This window comes from Penicillium argentinense (genome assembly GCF_028826775.1).
Source record: "Penicillium argentinense strain IBT 30761 chromosome Unknown utg000002l_segment0_segment0, whole genome shotgun sequence".
NCBI classification, from domain to species: Eukaryota; Fungi; Ascomycota; class Eurotiomycetes; order Eurotiales; family Aspergillaceae; genus Penicillium; species Penicillium argentinense.
Genome location: NW_026622661.1, coordinates 2900979 through 2919157, shown reverse-complemented (window position 1 = coordinate 2919157; position 18179 = coordinate 2900979). Strand labels below are relative to the sequence as shown.

The 18179-nt window shown below is 48.3% G+C and overlaps 6 protein-coding genes across 6 annotated transcripts; 2 read left to right on the top strand and 4 right to left on the bottom strand.

The window, feature by feature from the left end:
• Positions 1 to 1005: 1005 nt before the first annotated feature.
• Positions 1006 to 3020, bottom strand: N7532_001939 (SET domain-containing protein; the record flags this gene model as incomplete). The annotated part of the gene is made up of 7 exons (XM_056614433.1): positions 1006 to 1353; positions 1430 to 1895; positions 1921 to 1998; positions 2078 to 2304; positions 2376 to 2420; positions 2479 to 2832; positions 2907 to 3020. The coding sequence occupies 7 exons, from the start codon at positions 3018 to 3020 to the stop codon at positions 1006 to 1008; spliced, it is 1632 nt and encodes a 543-aa protein (XP_056479474.1).
• A 703-nt stretch (positions 3021 to 3723) lies between these two features.
• N7532_001938 (uncharacterized protein) lies at positions 3724 to 5849 on the top strand (the record flags this gene model as incomplete). Its single annotated transcript, XM_056614432.1, has 7 exons — positions 3724 to 3956; positions 4010 to 4365; positions 4425 to 4600; positions 4658 to 4861; positions 4917 to 5060; positions 5121 to 5544; positions 5605 to 5849. The coding sequence occupies 7 exons, from the start codon at positions 3724 to 3726 to the stop codon at positions 5847 to 5849; spliced, it is 1782 nt and encodes a 593-aa protein (XP_056479473.1).
• Positions 5850 to 9567: 3718 nt separating this feature from the next.
• Positions 9568 to 11130, bottom strand: N7532_001937 (mariner-Tc1 transposon family protein; the record flags this gene model as incomplete). The annotated part of the gene is made up of 1 exon (XM_056614431.1): positions 9568 to 11130. The coding sequence occupies one exon, from the start codon at positions 11128 to 11130 to the stop codon at positions 9568 to 9570; it is 1563 nt and encodes a 520-aa protein (XP_056479472.1).
• Positions 11131 to 11398: 268 nt separating this feature from the next.
• Positions 11399 to 13845, bottom strand: N7532_001936 (uncharacterized protein; the record flags this gene model as incomplete). The annotated part of the gene is made up of 2 exons (XM_056614430.1): positions 11399 to 13226; positions 13292 to 13845. The coding sequence occupies 2 exons, from the start codon at positions 13843 to 13845 to the stop codon at positions 11399 to 11401; spliced, it is 2382 nt and encodes a 793-aa protein (XP_056479471.1).
• A 389-nt stretch (positions 13846 to 14234) lies between these two features.
• Positions 14235 to 14981, top strand: N7532_001935 (RraA family protein; the record flags this gene model as incomplete). Its single annotated transcript, XM_056614429.1, has 2 exons — positions 14235 to 14288; positions 14355 to 14981. 2 exons carry the CDS (start codon positions 14235 to 14237, stop codon positions 14979 to 14981), a joined length of 681 nt encoding a protein of 226 aa, XP_056479470.1.
• A 363-nt stretch (positions 14982 to 15344) lies between these two features.
• On the bottom strand, positions 15345 to 17974 carry N7532_001934 (fungal specific transcription factor domain-containing protein; the record flags this gene model as incomplete). Its single annotated transcript, XM_056614428.1, has 4 exons — positions 15345 to 16467; positions 16514 to 17049; positions 17166 to 17626; positions 17902 to 17974. The coding sequence occupies 4 exons, from the start codon at positions 17972 to 17974 to the stop codon at positions 15345 to 15347; spliced, it is 2193 nt and encodes a 730-aa protein (XP_056479469.1).
• Between the last annotated feature and the right edge of the window lie 205 nt (positions 17975 to 18179).

Genomic DNA, 18179 nt, shown 5'->3' with positions numbered 1-18179 from the left:
GATTCGAAATCTCGTCTTCATCTGAGGGGCAGCTCAGTTAACTGTGTTCTTCACACGGGCGTGTGGTGCGTGTGGCTCGAGACCCATCAGAATATGTTTAAACAATGGCGTTCATGAAGATGTCTCCGCCCATAAACACGGACTAGGCTTACCGAGTACCAGATAGATCTATCATTTGATGCCAAAATATATGGCCCACAGATAATTGTTTATGAAAAGTTCCTCTTATCGGTAACATCATATCGCGGTCTCTGGTCCGTGAAGATGCGGGACATTGCGCAAGACCGTTTTGTTTGTGACGGGTTGGAAAGTGAAGAAAACACTTGCTGGTACTGTATTTATGTACATTTGATGGTCATTGTATTTATACTGTATTAGTACTGATTGTGGATCTATTGTGTCAAATATTTTCATACGTGTTTCTGTATGCAAGGGTTTTTTCTCTTTTTTTGCGGAGGTACAGTAACACCACATTAATTTGGTGAGTGTATGGGGTAAACTGATGTCGAATATTGCTATACGGCAAACTACTTACTTTCGCCAGCTGACCCCAGAATGAAATGTCCGAATTTCGTATCACCTGGTGTCCTGGTTCTAGGATAACACAATTGCGGACGCAACATTGCTGGTTAAGTACTTAATCTCCGGTCAAAAAATTAGAGTATTCTCCTGTTGCTGACCCGCATTGCTTGCAGTGCTGCCAAACTACTGATTCTTCAAAACGGCTCAACGCGGTATCCCCAGCTCCTCAATACATAATATTTTGACTCTTTACAGGAGCGGATTTCCGCTTTTTCCTTTCCCATGCCCGACCCCTCTTCTAATATTTGTACCAGAGTATAGAAGAGCCCCAGTCAAACTCCAATGCCACGCCGCTAGGGGAAACGTGTAAAAGCAGATCCAGGATGCCGAAATTTCCCACGACGGACATCTCGTAAGAATGTAATTCGCTCTGTCCAAGAAGCTGCGTAGTACTTCAGTCGAGGACATTATATTCGGATTGACTCACAGCCCAATCTCGCCTTGATGGGCAAAGCGACAGCCCGGCTCGCCGCAAAGACAATTTTTTTTCAATTCTCTCCAGTAGAAATCTGAATAGTCCACCGTTATCTCACTGCCAGCCTCAACTCCGCGAGAAACCACGATCACACGTTCCACCCCACACCAATAGAATCTCTGGAATTGGCAGTTGGGTCGGCATGAATGATTAATGAAACGAGTGAAATTACCTAGGTTGCCTTGGAAAATTTGATAGGGTCGTTCTGGTGTTCCGCCGGCCATCACATCCAGACCATCAATTCCGAGAGTGATGAAACCAACGAATTCTGCAATAGCCATGCCTCGTTCAAATGGCTTCCAAGCATCAGTATGCACACCAGAGACGGGAACGAAGGCGATTGAACAAGGAAGGGGGTTTCAAAAAACATACGCAGCGGGCAACCACTCCATTATTCTTTCCAGTAGCCGTGTGAAATATTTGCACCGGGGAGGGACAACGAACACAGCCAAATATATTTGGAAAGCAGGAACAACAGTTGGAAGTCGCATTATCCGACTGTTTTTCCTTGCATATTTGACACAGGTCGGGGTCTAACCCTGGGTCGCGTCGAGGGTCCTCCGAACCAAACACGTCCTGGTCGATCACACAGTCTTCAACGAATTGATACGCGAAGCCATTTGGTAATGGTAGATGTGAGTAAGTATCTTGAAGTGGCAACGCTGGCCCGGTATCGACTGTAACCCATTCATGAGGGTGACCAGTGTATCGGCGGGGGCCACTCTGGTCTACAACTCGAAGGAGATCTCGCCAACCGGGATGGAGAGTATCTGCGGCGACTTCGAGACTGGGTGCAAGGTGGCGCAACCGAGTTGTGAGTCCATTATCAAAACCAATCCTATACTTGCACAAGCGATAAACACCGGCCCCGGCAAAGATCAGACAAGCCCAGCCCCCGAATCCTTAACTTCTTTGTAGCCACGCCACACCGCCCTCGGTTACTATTAGCAATGATGTTGAAGAGGAGAAAAGAAAGAAGGGGATGGGACGAAGCAAGCAATATACGAAAGAGCGACTTACATCCTGTTTCTGAGCTCTTTTTCCTGCCAGCCGAGCGTGCTGCAGGCCTCTTTCAGCGCTATCATTCGAGCTTCGACATTCGTACACTCTGGGTGTTCGATACGGATCGATGCAATTCGTGCTTGGAAGCATTCCACCCAATATGATTGAATGATCATTTCCAGAGCCCGCGACGAACGGCTTTGGTCACAATATGTTCTGCACAGGCTATTAATGGCTCGGAAAACCTAAGACTCGAATTGGTCTCATTAGATCACTCGGTTCCCGATCCCCATGATAAGGAAAATGCCGCACATACTTCCTGACTGATACCAGTGCGGAGACTAAATTCTGGCCTTCGGTCCTGTACAATCGTCAGCATTGGCAGACATACTGAGCTATTTTGCTGGCAAGATACTCACCGGAAATGACACACTTAATGTGATTGGAGAGTGTACCTGTCGCCATATTCCCAAAATAAATTTATCTATAGATGAAGGCTGCAACTTTGGGGTTGCTAAATCATTCGCAGTTCTTTTGCGTTGAGGGAAGCGAGTATCACAGTGAAACTGACGGACCGGCGGCGCGGTCGCATTGGACGATTTCAGACAATCCTCGGCCACCGCATCATCGTTATCAGATTCAACATCTTCCATCGCCAGAGCTATTGCTTGCGATTTTGACGGTCGCAGCCCGCTGACGGTCTTGTGCCTTGGTCTCTCATGGATGGTCCGGGATATGGATGGGGCCGTGACTGGACAGCTTTCACGACCAGACTGTACGTCGATGCTGGACTATTCTCTAAAGCTTAGCAAATGGATTCAATTTGATGGGGGATTCGCATAGGCACAAGGAACCCACTTTGACCGGAGACTTCGAATAAGTAACCTGCCCGGGCATCATCGCAGGGACACAACCTTCCTTCATGCTCAACCATCCCTAGTTTCAAGTTAACAACAGTCATTACATGGTGTTTATCGTGCTTCGTACGAGTGACAGGGACTCGTTAGTCGGCCTGGTGACGGTCGACTGGGCATGATCCGAAGAGCATACGACGGCATCAATACGCAAGCAGACTCCTTCATCCTGCTTGCTGAAAGAGTCCAAGGTAGATGCAAGCTGAGTAACAAAGTCCGCATTTTGGAATAGTTCCGACAATTTTGCTACGACCGGATGGTGTGCAAGCGAATGCATCGTCCAGGGTTTGGAAAATACAGTCTGTGGCTCTGTTCACGCAAAGGCAGTCGATTCTGCCCGGGCAGAAACTGCTGACTCAGCAATTGCGCGGTTCAAGCTTGGCACCGATCATGATGACACAACGGATCTTTGCACTGTGGAAAATGGCCTATTGAGCCCTAACGTCTTCTATATGATCAGTACTATGCACAGACCCGAGGGCACTTTACATATCAGTAATTGGGCCGAAAGGTAAATACCACTTTCTAAGTTGAAGATGCGCAGAGGCGAAGATATCGATGGAGACTCGGTAGAAATTGGTTAAGTGCATTCTTGTTTGGGGTTGGGCAATCAGACTGAACCAGCAACTAATACACCCAGTGGAGCCTGACTATGGCGAAATTATAAATTACCCCTCTGCCCCTTTCCGTGGCCAGTGACTTTCTTTCTACCTTCGAAAACCAACTTTCCTCCTTGCAACACTTCAAATCATGCCGTCCAATTCCGACGGCGCTGATACGGTTTCACCACCCATTGAGAGAGAAAGGTCTGCGGTATCCTATACTTATGATGGCATTAGTGGATGGAAAAGCGTTCGAATTCTTCGAATTGGAAGAGGGATGTATCATGATGTCCGGAGACGCCTGCCTTATTACTTCAGTGACATTCGCGACGCGTGGACGTACAGAACCGTCGCCAGTATCATTCGCATGTACTTCGTGAAGTAGGTTGGCATAAGCCTGCAGTCGAATGTGATGCTAATAACTGAACGTTTAGTATGCTTCCAGCCATAGCCTATACTCTGGATATGAATCGGAGAACTGGGCAGTTTTATGGCATCAATGAATCCCTTTTCTCGTCTGCTTTGGCGGCGATGGTATTCAGCGTCTTTGCAGTACAGCCTCTAACCATTGTCGGCATAACTGGACTGATCTCTTTATTCAATTACACCATATATGACATCGTCAAGCTTTATGAACCCTCCATTTTCCCTGAATTCATGTGTTGGGTGGGAATCTGGGGAGCTATTTTCCATTGGATTGTTGCGCTCTGCAACATGTGTGACTACATGAGATATGTGACAGATTTCTCAAGTGAAACGTTTGGTTTCTATGTCGGGACCATCTATATCAGTCAGTATCTGCGCGATCATATCACTTCCGGCAAGAAAGTTCATTAACCCAGATTTTAGGCAAGGGCGTGGAGGAGCTAATCAGCGAGTTCACAACTAAAGGGCACATCGCTGGATTCATGAGCTGCATGGTGGCTATTCTGTATTTCTTGACCATTTACAGCTTAGAAGCCATCGGTTCCAGCACCGTTTGGAGGCCCGGCTTTCGGGGTTTGCTGGCTGATTACGCGTACGTGGTATGTATCAAAAATTCTAGGTTTCCACATACGCAGTCGCTAATGAGTTGCTATTAGATTGGTACAGTATTCTGGGTCGGGTTCTCGCATATCCCTGGACCGCTCCAATCTGCAGATGTCACTCGTGTACCCATCAGCAAAGCCTTTTACCCCACACAGCCACGAAACTGGCTGATTCAATTTTGGGAATTGGATACCAAGTGGGTGTTCGCAGCGCTTCCTTTTGGATTCTTGATCATGTTGCTATTCTATTTTGATCATGTACGGATTCTTTCCAATCACACCTGTCTTGACGGTGGTGTTAATCCAGTCACAGAATGTCAGTAGCCTAACGGCTCAGGCTCGACAATTCCCTCTGAGAAAGCCGGCTGGTTTTCATTGGGACTTTTTTCTTCTCGGTTGCACCACATTCGTTTCCGGGATCATTGGAATCCCTTTTCCTAATGGACTAGTCCCACAGGTAAGATAGCCTATCGATTTCATTCAAATCCACTTTGTGTACTCTAACATTCTGACTCAGGCGCCTGTGCATACTGACTCCTTGACCGCCTATCACACTCAACTTCGACTTATACCAACTGAGGAAGGCGAAGAGTCCGAGATCCGCCGCCCTGTCATCAGTGCAACTGCAGTTGTTGAACAGCGCATATCACATTTTGTCATGGGGCTAGCTATCATTGGTACTATGACGGGGCCTATTCTGATCGTCCTCCACACTATGCCTTCCGCCGTTTTCGCCGGCGTTTTTTTCATTGTTGGCTGGGGATCCATCGGGAGCAGCGGTATCATGCGCAAAGCTATCCATTTAATACAGGAGGACCGGTTTGTGCAGCGCGACGAACCTCTCTTGAAAGTCCGCAGCCGCAAGGTCATGCTATGGATCGCGTGCCAGCTTATTGGGGTCGCTGCCTGTGTCGCGATATCCGAAACCATCGCTGCAATTGGTAAGTAATTCCTTTCATTTTAGTTTCTGCATCATTATTGACGTCTTCTGCCCTTTTCAGGATTTCCCGTCCTTATTATAGCACTCATTCCATTCCGAGTGTGGATCATTCCTAAGTGGTTTTCTCGGGACGAAACCAGCGTCCTTGACGACATGACAGCCAATAACAAAGCCGTGTTGGCGAGTCTTGGTGGACCGCCCCGCTTCCCAGGCGAGACTCACACCCAGGAATTTGGTCTTGAGCGCCGGTACTCGGAACAGAAGAGAGGCGTGAGTAGACAAAGAGCTGGTAGTATTCACCGTTGAGTTTTGCATGAAATCATTCATGAAGCGGCCAAATATTCGTAGTTGTCTAGCCTGAGCTATAGGTATATACGAACTAGTTTCGTATCAAAGCATGAGTTTGAGGAAAACACATGCTCCTTTTTCTCTCCCTCCCGCTACATTCTAGCCCATAGTATTAAACACGTAGATTTACAGAATGCGCTAGTACCTGGCAGAGCAGTATCGCTACCAGAATGAGTGGGTCACATTTCTTCGCGCCGGTCGGGTAGGTACCAGCGGTGTGGTAGGTTGGCACCAGGTATGCAATATATCATCGTAACTTTAGAGCCACCTTGCCACCACAGGGCACGGTGGGATAGTGAAACTCTCGTGATTGATAGTCTACCAGCGCACCACCGAAATATCTCTTTTCGGAACATTGTCAGTCGACCATAACAAGATTCTGATCTATGCTGAATGAATGACGTGAATATAGTAGCTGTCTTATACCTTTTCCACGGCCAAACCTGCATTTCGAAAGTGCCCCTCTGCACTTCTTTCCCTTGCACCAGCGATATCAACACAGCATTCGAGAAATGTCCCAAAGACTTGGTCTGCATTTCTTGCGTAAGACTGTCAATTGCGCCGGATGAAGGTCCTGAGCTCAGCGAAGAAATGTTCAATAGGATTCAAGCCCGGAGAATATGGAGGTAAATACACCAGCTTTACCCCAGCTTCTGAACACGTGCGTTGTTTACGCTCGGAGTAATGAAAGGATGCGTTTCCATAACTATCACAAACTTCGGGTCGGGCCATCCTCCGCAGGGCTGAAGAAGCTGCTCGATGAAGTCCACAAAGACAAAGGCGTCGGTCAAGCCCCGGAATACCCGTGAAAGAACGATACCATCTTGAGCATACGCATATAGATTTTTGATATCGCGAAGTCTGAGATAAAGTGAAAGTATTCATAACGTACACTAAGTCTAGATTGCGCTCTCGGGCCTTGACTCGGGCAGTCTTTCTTGACCAGGCTTTGGATGCAAGAGCGCGAATGATACTCGAGTTTGCTGGTTGGATGGCGAACTCTTCCCACAGGAAAACCGTTAGCCATCTCGTCAAGATAAAGGTCGGGCTTTTCGAGCAGGCGATCACAGAGAGCTTGTAACATCACTGGAGTGATGCTTCTCGGCCGACCACCTTCATTGAGCGGTGCTTTGATGCTGCCAAATATTCGTATGTTAGAGGAAATCCTCAGGATGGAACTCCTGTGGCAGCCAGCTGCCCGTGCCATCTCAGTTATAGATAGTTCGCCACCATGGATCATATCATAGATTAGCTCATGCGTGGAAGAAGCTAGGTTTGGGGCCATCTTTGGTTGGACCACTCGTGATTGCTAGTTCAGTGTGCCTCCCGAGGAAGGCTATTTCAAGAGGGGTGAGGTGCCAGTTGTATAGAATTGACTAGCGAATACATGTTTGAAACAACTGAATAATTTACGGACGAAGAAATACACAGCAACTTACAGGGGCCCTCTGGAGGAATTCCCCATGTAGTCTAGTGCGTCTTGGCAGCGTGCTAAAAAGTGATTCGAAGTGTGTAGGTTGTCGCGTCAGTTTCGGGACGTACTGGAACTAAGCCAGCCCATACTACAGTCAATCTCGAAATCGCGTTGACCAACATACACTGAGAATCTACTTCCTGGCCCCACCACCCAAGGCCTTAGCGCGGATCATTTATTGAGCTACTCGCATTGCGTTGAGGGGTACAGTAAAACGCGCCATGCATGGTACATTACCATGCGGCGTAAAATACCTTATGTGTACGCAAAACTCATGGAATTTCATGTATTCCTATGGTCGTTGAGCTTTGCAAATCAGTTGAGGAGGGCCACCTGGCCCCAATAACTCGGCGACCTGCTGGAAGGTCCCTAATCTCGTGTGCAACATATGCTAGTTAACGTTCGTGAGGGTGTCTCTTTGGCTCAAAGCAACTAAATGGGGTATTCCATCGGCAAATGATCATTTTGTCCCGTCGTCGGTTATTTGTAAGGCGACTAAGGGCCTCAACAGCTGCTGATGTCTGTAGGTTTCGATATCTACAATAAGTCTGCTGTTAGAGTACAACAGGCTGTGGGAATAGGGCCTAGGCGTATCCTTCGTCAAGGTGGTTCTGGCGTAACACTGTGTGCTGTTGGTCTATCATAGTGGCCGTGTATTCTAGAGATATATTCCAAAACATCAAGCCTGCTACCGTACATGCCATATTTTTGACTGCCCAGTCCAGTACAGTCACTTGCCGACAGAATGATAGGTTCAAAAGAATCATGAATTCCTAGCTCTATCCATTCATTTGGGTAAGATATTTTATTGCTTCACGGTCTGTTTTGAAGCTGCGTATTGCCAATACCAACGTTCTAACTTCATCGGATGTTCCAAGTCGTAATTGAGCCACAATGCTTTGAAGGACTCTATGAAGCTGGGATAATTCGAGGAAATGGCTTCCGCGTCGGCGCCGGCGATCGGTCCTAGGATCGAAAGCACATACATGAGCCTTTGATGTGCACTGTGTACATGGCATCTCTCCGGAACACTGAAATGATTAGCTCTATGTCTGTGTGAAACGTGGCGCGTTCTAACCTTGATCCGCCTTTTTCGACACTCCTTACACGCGAGTGACACCTTTTTCTTTTTTGCTTGGGGTAGATGATCTTTAGAACCAATGGAAATAGCTTCCTGAACAGGAAGCAGTGGGTGAAAAGGCTTCTCTCCCGGCATTTCTCAACTGTTCAAATATAATGGGATTATGAACGGAATAGGAGTGATCAAAGCCGAATGGCATGGGAATGGTTTACTGGCTTTTATGTTGTTCCCCTTTTAATGTTGGGATCGCATTCTTTATTGCTGAAATGTTTGTCAAACAAAGAAACCTGTTCGGTGGCGCAATCACTATTAAGCGATCCACAAGTCAATGACCAGTGCTAACGCATGTGTGCCTGAATAGCAAACAAAGAAAGCAGCCCCACCCGGCTTTTAATCCGATTTGCGAGAACAAATCGTCCCCGAACACCCAGCTGATCGCTGTTTGCTTCTTCCCACCGGGCGGTTCCCGAGCTTGTCCCAATTCCAATCCATGGAAAGACCAGTAAGGTACGAAAAAACTAAAGTCAGCCCGAGACTAGCAAAAGCGGAGCATGGTCTTACTCTCAGGCTCAAAAGTGAGCTCATCAGAAAATATCTCCAGAGCAAAAGCTAATCGAAGTCGCCCAGCTGATCGTCCAGGTGTACGGCAGACCTCATTCGGATGATGTGCAGAGACCCAGTATCGGCTTCCCTGCAATTCCATTGAGGTATCTACGCGGTGTGTAAATTATCGTACATAGGAAGATACCGTACTATCTCTACGATATGCATGTTACGTTGCACCAAAATTAACGTGGATCCTGCGCTAAGGTCTTGGCGGTGGGCCCAGGAATGAGTGATTGAGTGTGAACTGGTCAAGCCAACTTCAAGAACGACTGTACCACATTGAACGAAAAACAGTCTGTTCTAAGGACGAGTTCCGCTGCAGAAAACTTTTGAAGTCGGCATTCCGCATAATCATCTCCACATTCCAGACCATGTAGTCTCGCGCCATACTTGCCAGATTCTGCATATACAGTAAAACCGGGTTATAACGAATCAATTCAGACAGCTAAATTCATTCGTTATATCTAAGTATTCGCTATATCGAGAACCATTATATATAACCACAATAATCAAATTCAGACATTAAAATAACTTCTAATATCCCTCTGCTCCTGGTTTGCCAATTTTCTCCCTTTCACCACTCTTTCATGTTTATAAAGCTCTCGCAAAAATGAAGAACTACCCCGAGGTTGCTGCTCCTCGTACAACCGAAGCCTTTCCAATGCATCAATAGCTTCCTTGATTGAGATAGAGGGTAGTTCTTGAATGATTTCATCCTCTTCTTGCTCAATTTCAGGTTGAAATTGGGAAAGAATTAGATCATCTATCTCATGGATATTATCTTGTACAACCTCATCGTTCGGATTAATGAAGTCGTCAATATCCATAGGATCTCTGATCCTTGATGAATGCTGAAGCTCTTGAAAATCCCTAGTAATATCAGAGATAATCGGATTGATCTCAGAGAGCTGTATTTGCTCAGAACGAAGAGCTTTATTAAAGCATCGCTGGATTGTTTTGGATGAAAGATCAAATTCCCAAGCTTCAATACCCCATCGAACTGCATGTAGGACATGCATTGATCTTGAAGGGTCTCGTCCTTCTTCGTACTCTTCAAGGATAAAACGCACCCATCGTCGTTTCCAGTAAGCCTTCCAAGTTCGAATAATTCCCTGATCAAGAGGTTGAAAATGGCTTGTCGAATTAGGCGGAAGCCAAATAACCAAGGTATTTTTCAAAGGAGAAGGGCCTTCATCGATTTGTTCGAAAGCAGCTTTATGAGCAGAAATATGATCTAGTAAAAGAACCACTTTTCGTCCACTCATAGTATTATCAAACCATCGGAGCCATCCCTCAAAAATCTGGCCTGACATCCAGGCTTTGCGGTTGGAATACCATTGGCAATTAAAGTTTTCAATATTGATTCCCGCAGCTGTAAAAGCACGAGGCTTTTTAGCTGTACCAATAAAGCATGGTGGCAGGCGTTCAGAACCATCTGCATTGCAGCAAAATAAAACTGAAATTCTTGCTTTTTCCTTCTTCTTGCCCGGTATACTGCGTGTTGAAAGGCTTCGATCTGGGACCTGCTTCCAAAATAGTGACGTCTCGTCGCAGTTGTAGATATCATTTGGCTGAAACGTCGATAGTAGCTGTTGGATAGGTCTCATTGCTTGAGAAGCAGTCTCAGGGACACTGCCTTCCTCTCCATGCTGTTTATAGGCTCTGATTGATCGTCGAGATTGGAACCCAGCAAGCCAACCATTACTAAAAGAAGGCATATCCTTCCCTTGATAGCTGGGAATTTTAGCCCAAAAGAAACGCGCTTTCTCGCGTATAACCTCCTGGCTGATAATGATCTGTCCTTCTGCTTGTTGTACCCACTGAAATAAGGCCTTTTCTAGGTCGGGCCAGAATTCGATTCGGATACGCTTGGAGTTGGTTTGGTGTAGAGATAGATGATTATCAAGGCATTTGTATCGTGAGGAAAGGATTTCAGAAACTGAAGATAGAGCAATTGGGTGCTGAAAAGTCTCTTTGAACCAGCGAGCCAGCTCTATATTCGAAGCTTTTGGCTGGAGTTGTCGTTGAGCGCGTAGAGCAATCTTTTGCGAGATGGGGATAGCTGTACGGCGAGGCATTTTGTGATCACGTGGTACCTGGGTATTACGATTTGTTGAAGATTTTTGTATGGGAAAAACAGGAATCCTATCTATTTATACAAATTTCGTTGTAAGGGGGATAATTCGTTATTTGTATGGAATGTTAGAAAGGAATGCGTGGCAAATTCTTTATAACAAGGGATTCGTCTTAGCCGGGTTCGTTATAACCCGGTTTTACTGTACACCAAAAAGTCCAATCCCAACCGACTCAGTAGCACAGCTCAAGATCATTCATGAATCCACCCTCTCAACTCATTGTCTTACTCTTGATATGATTCAAAGCACTACCAGCCCGGAGCCAAGCGAGCTGGCCCTGGTGGAAGCTATGGTTAAGCTGAGTTTCCCAAACACTGCCATCTCTACTCTTGACCCTCATGGTAACAGGATGACCAGGCTGAAGTTTGCCGTCTTCAACACCAAGCAAAGAAATTCGATCACGCTCCGCGATACGATCATAAGCTGTGGGGTCGTTAAAAGTCAGCGGAAGCATACCCTGCTTCTTCAGATTTGTTTCATGGATACGAGCGAAAGATCTGGCAATCACAGCCGTACCACCGAGAAAACGGGGTTCCAGCGCTGCGTGCTCGCGAGAACTACCCTCGCCATAGTTATTGTCACCAATGATACACCAGCGCAAACCCTGTCGTTTGAGGTCACGAGCAACTTTTGGCACAACATCCACATCTCCAGTCAATGGGTGCTTGGTATGCCCGAGAAGCTGGGGGTCTTTCGAGAGGAAGGCATTGGTGGCGGTTGTCAACATGTTACTGCTGATGTTTTCAAGGTGACCACGGTATTTGTACCATGGACCCGCGGGAGAGATGTGATCAGTTGTGCATTTCCCAGAGACCTTGATGAGAATCTCCATATCATCGGCGTTCCCTTCTTGCCAGCCCTGGAAAGGGCTAAGTAGTTGTAGGCGGTCGGACTTAGGGTCGATGGCAATAGTCAGGTCAGAGCCGTCAAGCGGCGGCTCTTGGAATGTATCGATACCGGTCTCGAAATGAGCTGGAAGCTCTTGGTTCGCGGGCGGCTCGAGTTTGAATGGCGCTTCGAATCCAGTAATCTCGTCAACAAGAGGGTCAAAATCAAGACGACCAGCATATGCGAATGCAGTAACTGTTTCCGGGGAGGTCACGAAAGAATGCGTAGCAGGGTTGCTGTCATGTCTGCCGATGAAGTTTCGGTTGAAACTGGAAATGACGGAGTTCTTCTCCTTGCCCTTGACATCCACATCCTTGCGGTCCCACGAGCCCACGCAGGGTCCGCACGAGCTGCTCATGACAACGGCGCCGGCATCTCTCAACTCGTCTAGGATTCCATCAGCCTCGGCTGTGGCTCGAACCTGCTCGCTTCCTGGCGTGAGGAGAAACGGGATTTTGAACTTCTCAGCACCAGCAGCCTTAGCCTGACGCACAAGTTGTCTGCACTTGTCCAGGTCTTCATATGAGCTGTTCGTACAGCTTCCGACCATCGCATGGCTCAGTTCGATAGGCCATTCGTTCGCAGCAACAACAGACTTGATTTGGGAGATTGGATGCGCCAGATCAGGGGTGAAGGGTCCGTTGATATGCGGCTCAAGGGTCGATAGATCGATATCAATGATACAATCATAGTAGTTATGAGATCCCTCGTCGGCCGTAAGGAGAACATCCCGAACCTGATTGACCGCCTGTGCCACATATTCACGTCCGGTCGCGACCAAGTAACGATCCATTGAGGGAGAGTGAGGGAAGATGCAAGATGTAGATCCGATCTCTGCAGACATGTTGCAGATGGTAGCCATGGCAGTGGCTCCGAGAGTTTGGGTGCCTGATCCAAAGAACTCGATGACCGAGCCCTTTCCACCTGACACTGTGAGGATGCCGGCCAATTTGCAGATGATATCTTTAGTGGATGCCCAGCCATGGAGCTTGCCGGTAAGGTTGACACCGATTACCTTAGGAGCCACAAGCTCCCACGGCATACCGGACATAGCGTCGACTGCATCGGCGCCTCCAACTCCAATCCCCAGCATTCCCAGTCCTCCAGCGTTCGGGGTGTGTGAGTCAGTTCCAATGATCAGTCCACCCGGCCTAGAAGCGCAGATGAGATAAGTGGTCGGTACTTTGGGCATCAAGTCCAGCTGGTGGCAACCTACATTGCGTAGTTCTCAAAGGTAACAGTGTGAATAATTCCCGAACCGGGCTTCCAAAAGCCAATTCCGTATTTCTTGGAGGCACTGCTAAGAAAATCATACACCTCAGCATGCTCCGAGGCAGCACGCTGCAGATCTGCCTCAGCGCCCTTCTCGGAAATAATCAAGTGATCGCTGTGAACTGTCGTCGGCGTCATGACGTGCGGAAGACCGGCGCTGATAAACTGCAGCAAAGCCATTGTCGCCGTCGCATCATGGCAAGCAATGCGATCAGGTCGCAGCTCAAGGATCGTCTTCCCGCGATCAATATTGCCCAAGCACCAATTGCGCTCGCCATCGATGATCAAATGGCTGTATAGAAGCTTTTCGGTCAGGGTAAGCGGGCGCTGTGATTGCTGCTTCAGCGTGTCCAGAACGGAGATTTGCTTATTGTAATCGACGCCAAGGATCTTGGAAGGATAGCTTCTAGAGCTTACGAACTGTCTCACGGGGATCGTTGAACATATTCGAAATCGTCCTGTTGTGTGTAAAGTCCGTCTGTATACTTGCGACATCATGTGGGGCGGGTGCCGTCGTGACCGAGAAGATCGCGGTTTGAACCACGCAAGGAGGATGCTAGAAAGACGTCGAATGCGCGACCAATGAAAGTCCTTTCGTTCGCTTTATTAGCAATTCGCAGCTTTCTCTCGCTCGCCGATGATCGCCACTTTGGAAACCTCGGTCGCCCTGCTGGATGGCTCCGGGTGGGGCTGGAGCGCTCCGGGCGAATGAGACTGTCGGCCGGAGTGCCGTATTCAAGCAATGAGGAGAGGCGGCCAGCCCATATTTGTTGACCCAAGCTGTCTAACAGTAGACACTTTTTGCTAAGCAACTGTCTGATCGCTCGAACATCGCCAACTGCTTTTGACTTTCCTTTGCCTAACCCCGTCTCGCCACTGCCAAGAAAATGGCAGCTCCAGCAAAGGCTGTCCAAGCCCTGCGCAAGTTCTCATCCTGCGATGTAAGCTCTCTTCCCTCCCTTCACCCACACTGAAGAGGATGAAGAAGCTAAAATATATAAATCCAGATCGGTGACGCCCTCGTGAAACTCGGCCTCAAACATGGCGGCTACCTCTCTGGACTATCAATGTACAGCCCGCGCCGAATGAGCGGACCATCCAAGATCTTTGGCCCAGCGTACACGGTCCGCATGGTCCCAGCCTCCGACAAGACCTCTCCGAACCCACGAACGCACTTCGCCGACGCAATCCCCATGAACAGCGTTGTTTTTGTTTCGCAACCGAAGGGCCTGATTAGTGCGTGCTGGGGCGGACTGATGAGTACCCGTGCGCAAAAGCTCGGAGCTGCGGGTGTGGTGATTGACGGGAAATTTAGAGATATTGAGGAGCACAAGGCGTTGGACATTGGGCTTTTTGCGAGGGGGATCAGTATCCTTGGGTCGAACACTTTTACTCGTTCGTCGGAGCTGAATGTCCCGGTCGAGTATGTGAACCACGAGATCGATGAGAAGGTGGTGATTAATCCGGGTGATTATATCCTTGGAGATTGTGACGGCGTCGTTGCGATCCCGCCCAAAAAAGTGGAGGAATGCTTGAGTCTGTGTCAAGAGCGGTATGAGGTCGATGAGGAGACGAGGGCATGTCTGGAAAATGGGGAGGAGATAGGGAAGACTATTAGAAGACTCCGAAAGTAGCTATTTTTGAGAGAACTGGGTGCAAAAGAATTATCTTTCGACTAGTGCCAAAGACAAGAAGTATTCTTGGGCCAATCGGCGATCCGGAGATAACATCGGTCTCCCATCGTGATATCGATATTCAAACCCAGACTTTACATAAACGTTCAAACATGCTCGCTTGCAAAATGAATAGTAGAATCCTCAGTCGCATCCCCACAACCTCAGGCCATGGTGAGTAGGTGGCGGATATGTGTCATACAGGCCCCTGATGATCGAGTGTTCCTGTGGAACTGGAAAAAGGATCCCATCCCCAATCCTCATGCAGAAAGCCTGCCATAAAATTTTCCATCGCTGTTTCAATCGATTGAGGATCAAAGTCTTCTAGTGGATCGATTGGCATGGAAAGATTGAGGTTGTCGAAAGACGACTGGCCTTTTTCAACTGGTCAAGGTCAACAACATTCCAGAGAAAGGTCGGAGGGAAGAGATTTGAGGTCTCTGGAAGAGGAAGCCACCTACCTGGCGGGAATGGCTGGTTTGGGCCATTAGAAACAAGGCGTTGTAGCTGCATTCGCTGCTGACTCCCAGGCGTGGAATCCACTCCAGACATGCTGTCGTCCATTCCGGTGACACTGTGATATGAAGAAGGTTGAGGGTGTTCAGTCCTATCTCTCAGGGGCCAGCTTTGCCCCAGGGGTGGTATAGAGCCCTGAACCCGTAGCTGTATATCGCTGAAATACTTGATAATCAGATCGATCATCATCTCAAAGCTCTCCTTGCCATTGCGTACAGATGGCCACCACTGACTCCCAATACTAAGATGGTTGGAGCAGGTACGCAAGTCTCGAAGCAGCTTTGCAAAAGGAATGGTGCGTTGCAGGTCTCGTGACGCCCATGCACAGTAGACGATGGTTGCTCCAGACGAGAAGATGCCGTGTATGTTGCGCCAGTTGTAATACAGCATGTCTTGATGGTTGACGGCATCGTAGATCTCCAGGCGCTTGCTGCAGCTTTGGTAGCAGAGGAATAATGCTTCCTCGCTGGGTGATGGGAAAGCCTGGGAAGGTTGGAACAGAAGTGATATAGCCGAGTGATAGAGCTGCTCATGTCTCATTTTCTCAAATTGGAATTTGATCTTTTCTTCGTCATCGATGGTGTCATTCGGAGTAATCCGTTGAACATCAAGGACCCACTTGTCGAGGTCTGACTTGAGTCGAGATTGGATTTCTGGTAGGTTTGTGGGCCAGACGAAGCTTTTGTTCTGTGTTGGTAAATGATACAACAAGAGCTTGATCTCCGAGATGTGGCGATCTAGACGGAATCGAGATACTGATAGCGCCAGGATATGGGAAGACGGCAATTCGATTACCAGATCGTTGCCTACCAGGGTCATCATCTCGAAGATATCCCTTTCATCAGGGAGTTGGACGTCAAACGTCTCGTCGCGAATGCCAAGTGGGCGACCTTGTATCGTGGAGATCGAGCTAGAGATTCCAGTTAACCAACTGGGGATTTCGTGGATTTTAGAAGCAAAGGGTATTCATTCCTCACCGATCAAGAGAGTACACAGTCCAGAAGATGAATCTCAACATCGCTCTTGCCACGCTGGGCATTTCTGAGCCACTTGACTCTCTGTGTAGACCAATGTCCACACAGTGGGACATTGCAATATGAGACAATGTCCAAATGTTCACACTGGCTGGTTCAATAAGACTCTGCACGGCCAGTAGTAGAACGGCCTGCAGTGATGGGACTGAGATGCTTGAGAACGTTTCAGCTGCAGCAGACATCGCCATTCGCTGGAACCTAGTTGGCGAATAGTCGTAGTTCTTTTTTCTGGTAAGAATCGTAGCCGACAGGGAGATTGTCATAAAGACATGGAATACGGCGGTCGCGATAGATATGGGAGTAATGTTGCGGCCAGCCACATGGTCCATCTTACCATTGTAATGAAACGGGTCCACCGTATCAATCCAGCCATTGCGGTCGACGGAGCCATTGTAGCCCGCTTGAGAGCACAGGTACAGGGCCTGATACGCATTGATCAACGATGCGGGATGGAGGAAGGGTTGGTCGACATGAATGTTCTGGAAATAAACCTCGAAAAGAAAACAGGCCACTTCGGGGGAGGGAGATCCTTGAAGAGTAAGTAAAGGTTGATCTAGCTAATATTGGGGGATTCACATCGGAGGCAAAAGCTTACATGTTTCAGTTGGTCGTAAAGGGATCGGTATATCTCGTCTGGAACCCGCCTTGGGGCGAGTCGGCGTACTTGGGAAGCTTGTTCAGGACGCAGTTCATTGTCCAGCCCCATCAACTTCGCAAACAACAACCCGGAAGAAGATCCAAGATAGTGCTTCTGACGTGAGTCAGACTGTAATGAGAGCATTCCTAGGTCAATCGCCACAGACCGCGCTTTCGCAGAAAGTGGGGAGTCGGCTTCTGACTCCATGGCCGAGTGACAGCGTTTATTTGTGGCAGCCTCCTCGATAAAAGCATCAGGGGATGTTTCCGATGCAGCCCCATGAGACAAAGAGGGTAAGTTAGCAAAGCTCTGGCTATCACGGGACGCGTTCAGCGTCTCCATGAAGTCAGCATTGACCTTTGGGCCTTGCGAGAAGTCAAAATCGGGGCACAACGTTCCCAACTGCTGCTCCAGCCATTCTATACGGGCGCAGCATCTTACAGCAAAGCTTTGCAAATGGGTTAGCCAAGAACGTCATCTAAAATAAGAGTCCCTTGCTCTGAGAGAGAGGCCGAGGACGTGTGAGGTTGACTCACTCTCGTGGGATAGACAACTCGTTATTGCCAGTGTGGACATCAATACAATCGACTTTTGCTCGGGCACAATTGCTGCAGGCAGGAATACCACCATCACACTAAATCGTATCGTCAACCTGCTGCTGGAAGCACAACGACTAGAATGCTGACCTTCACACGTTTCTGCCGGCATCGGCGGCATGCCGAGCGGACCTTTCTCGGAGGCGGGGCACTGCCATCTTCGGGAGCCATGACGGCGGCGCTGTCGGAGAAGCCTTCTCAGCACTCTAGAGGTCTCGTGGGATGCATCCTAGGACGACAGCTGGGGTGTTTTGTAGAGGCGATGGGGGATGAAGACGGAAAGTTTCTCCTGTGGGGAAAGGCTTGGCCTACCGATAGTTTCTGGGGTAAAAGCCGGTCGCATAACAACCGGTTCAGCCCTAGTACCCTGTCGGCA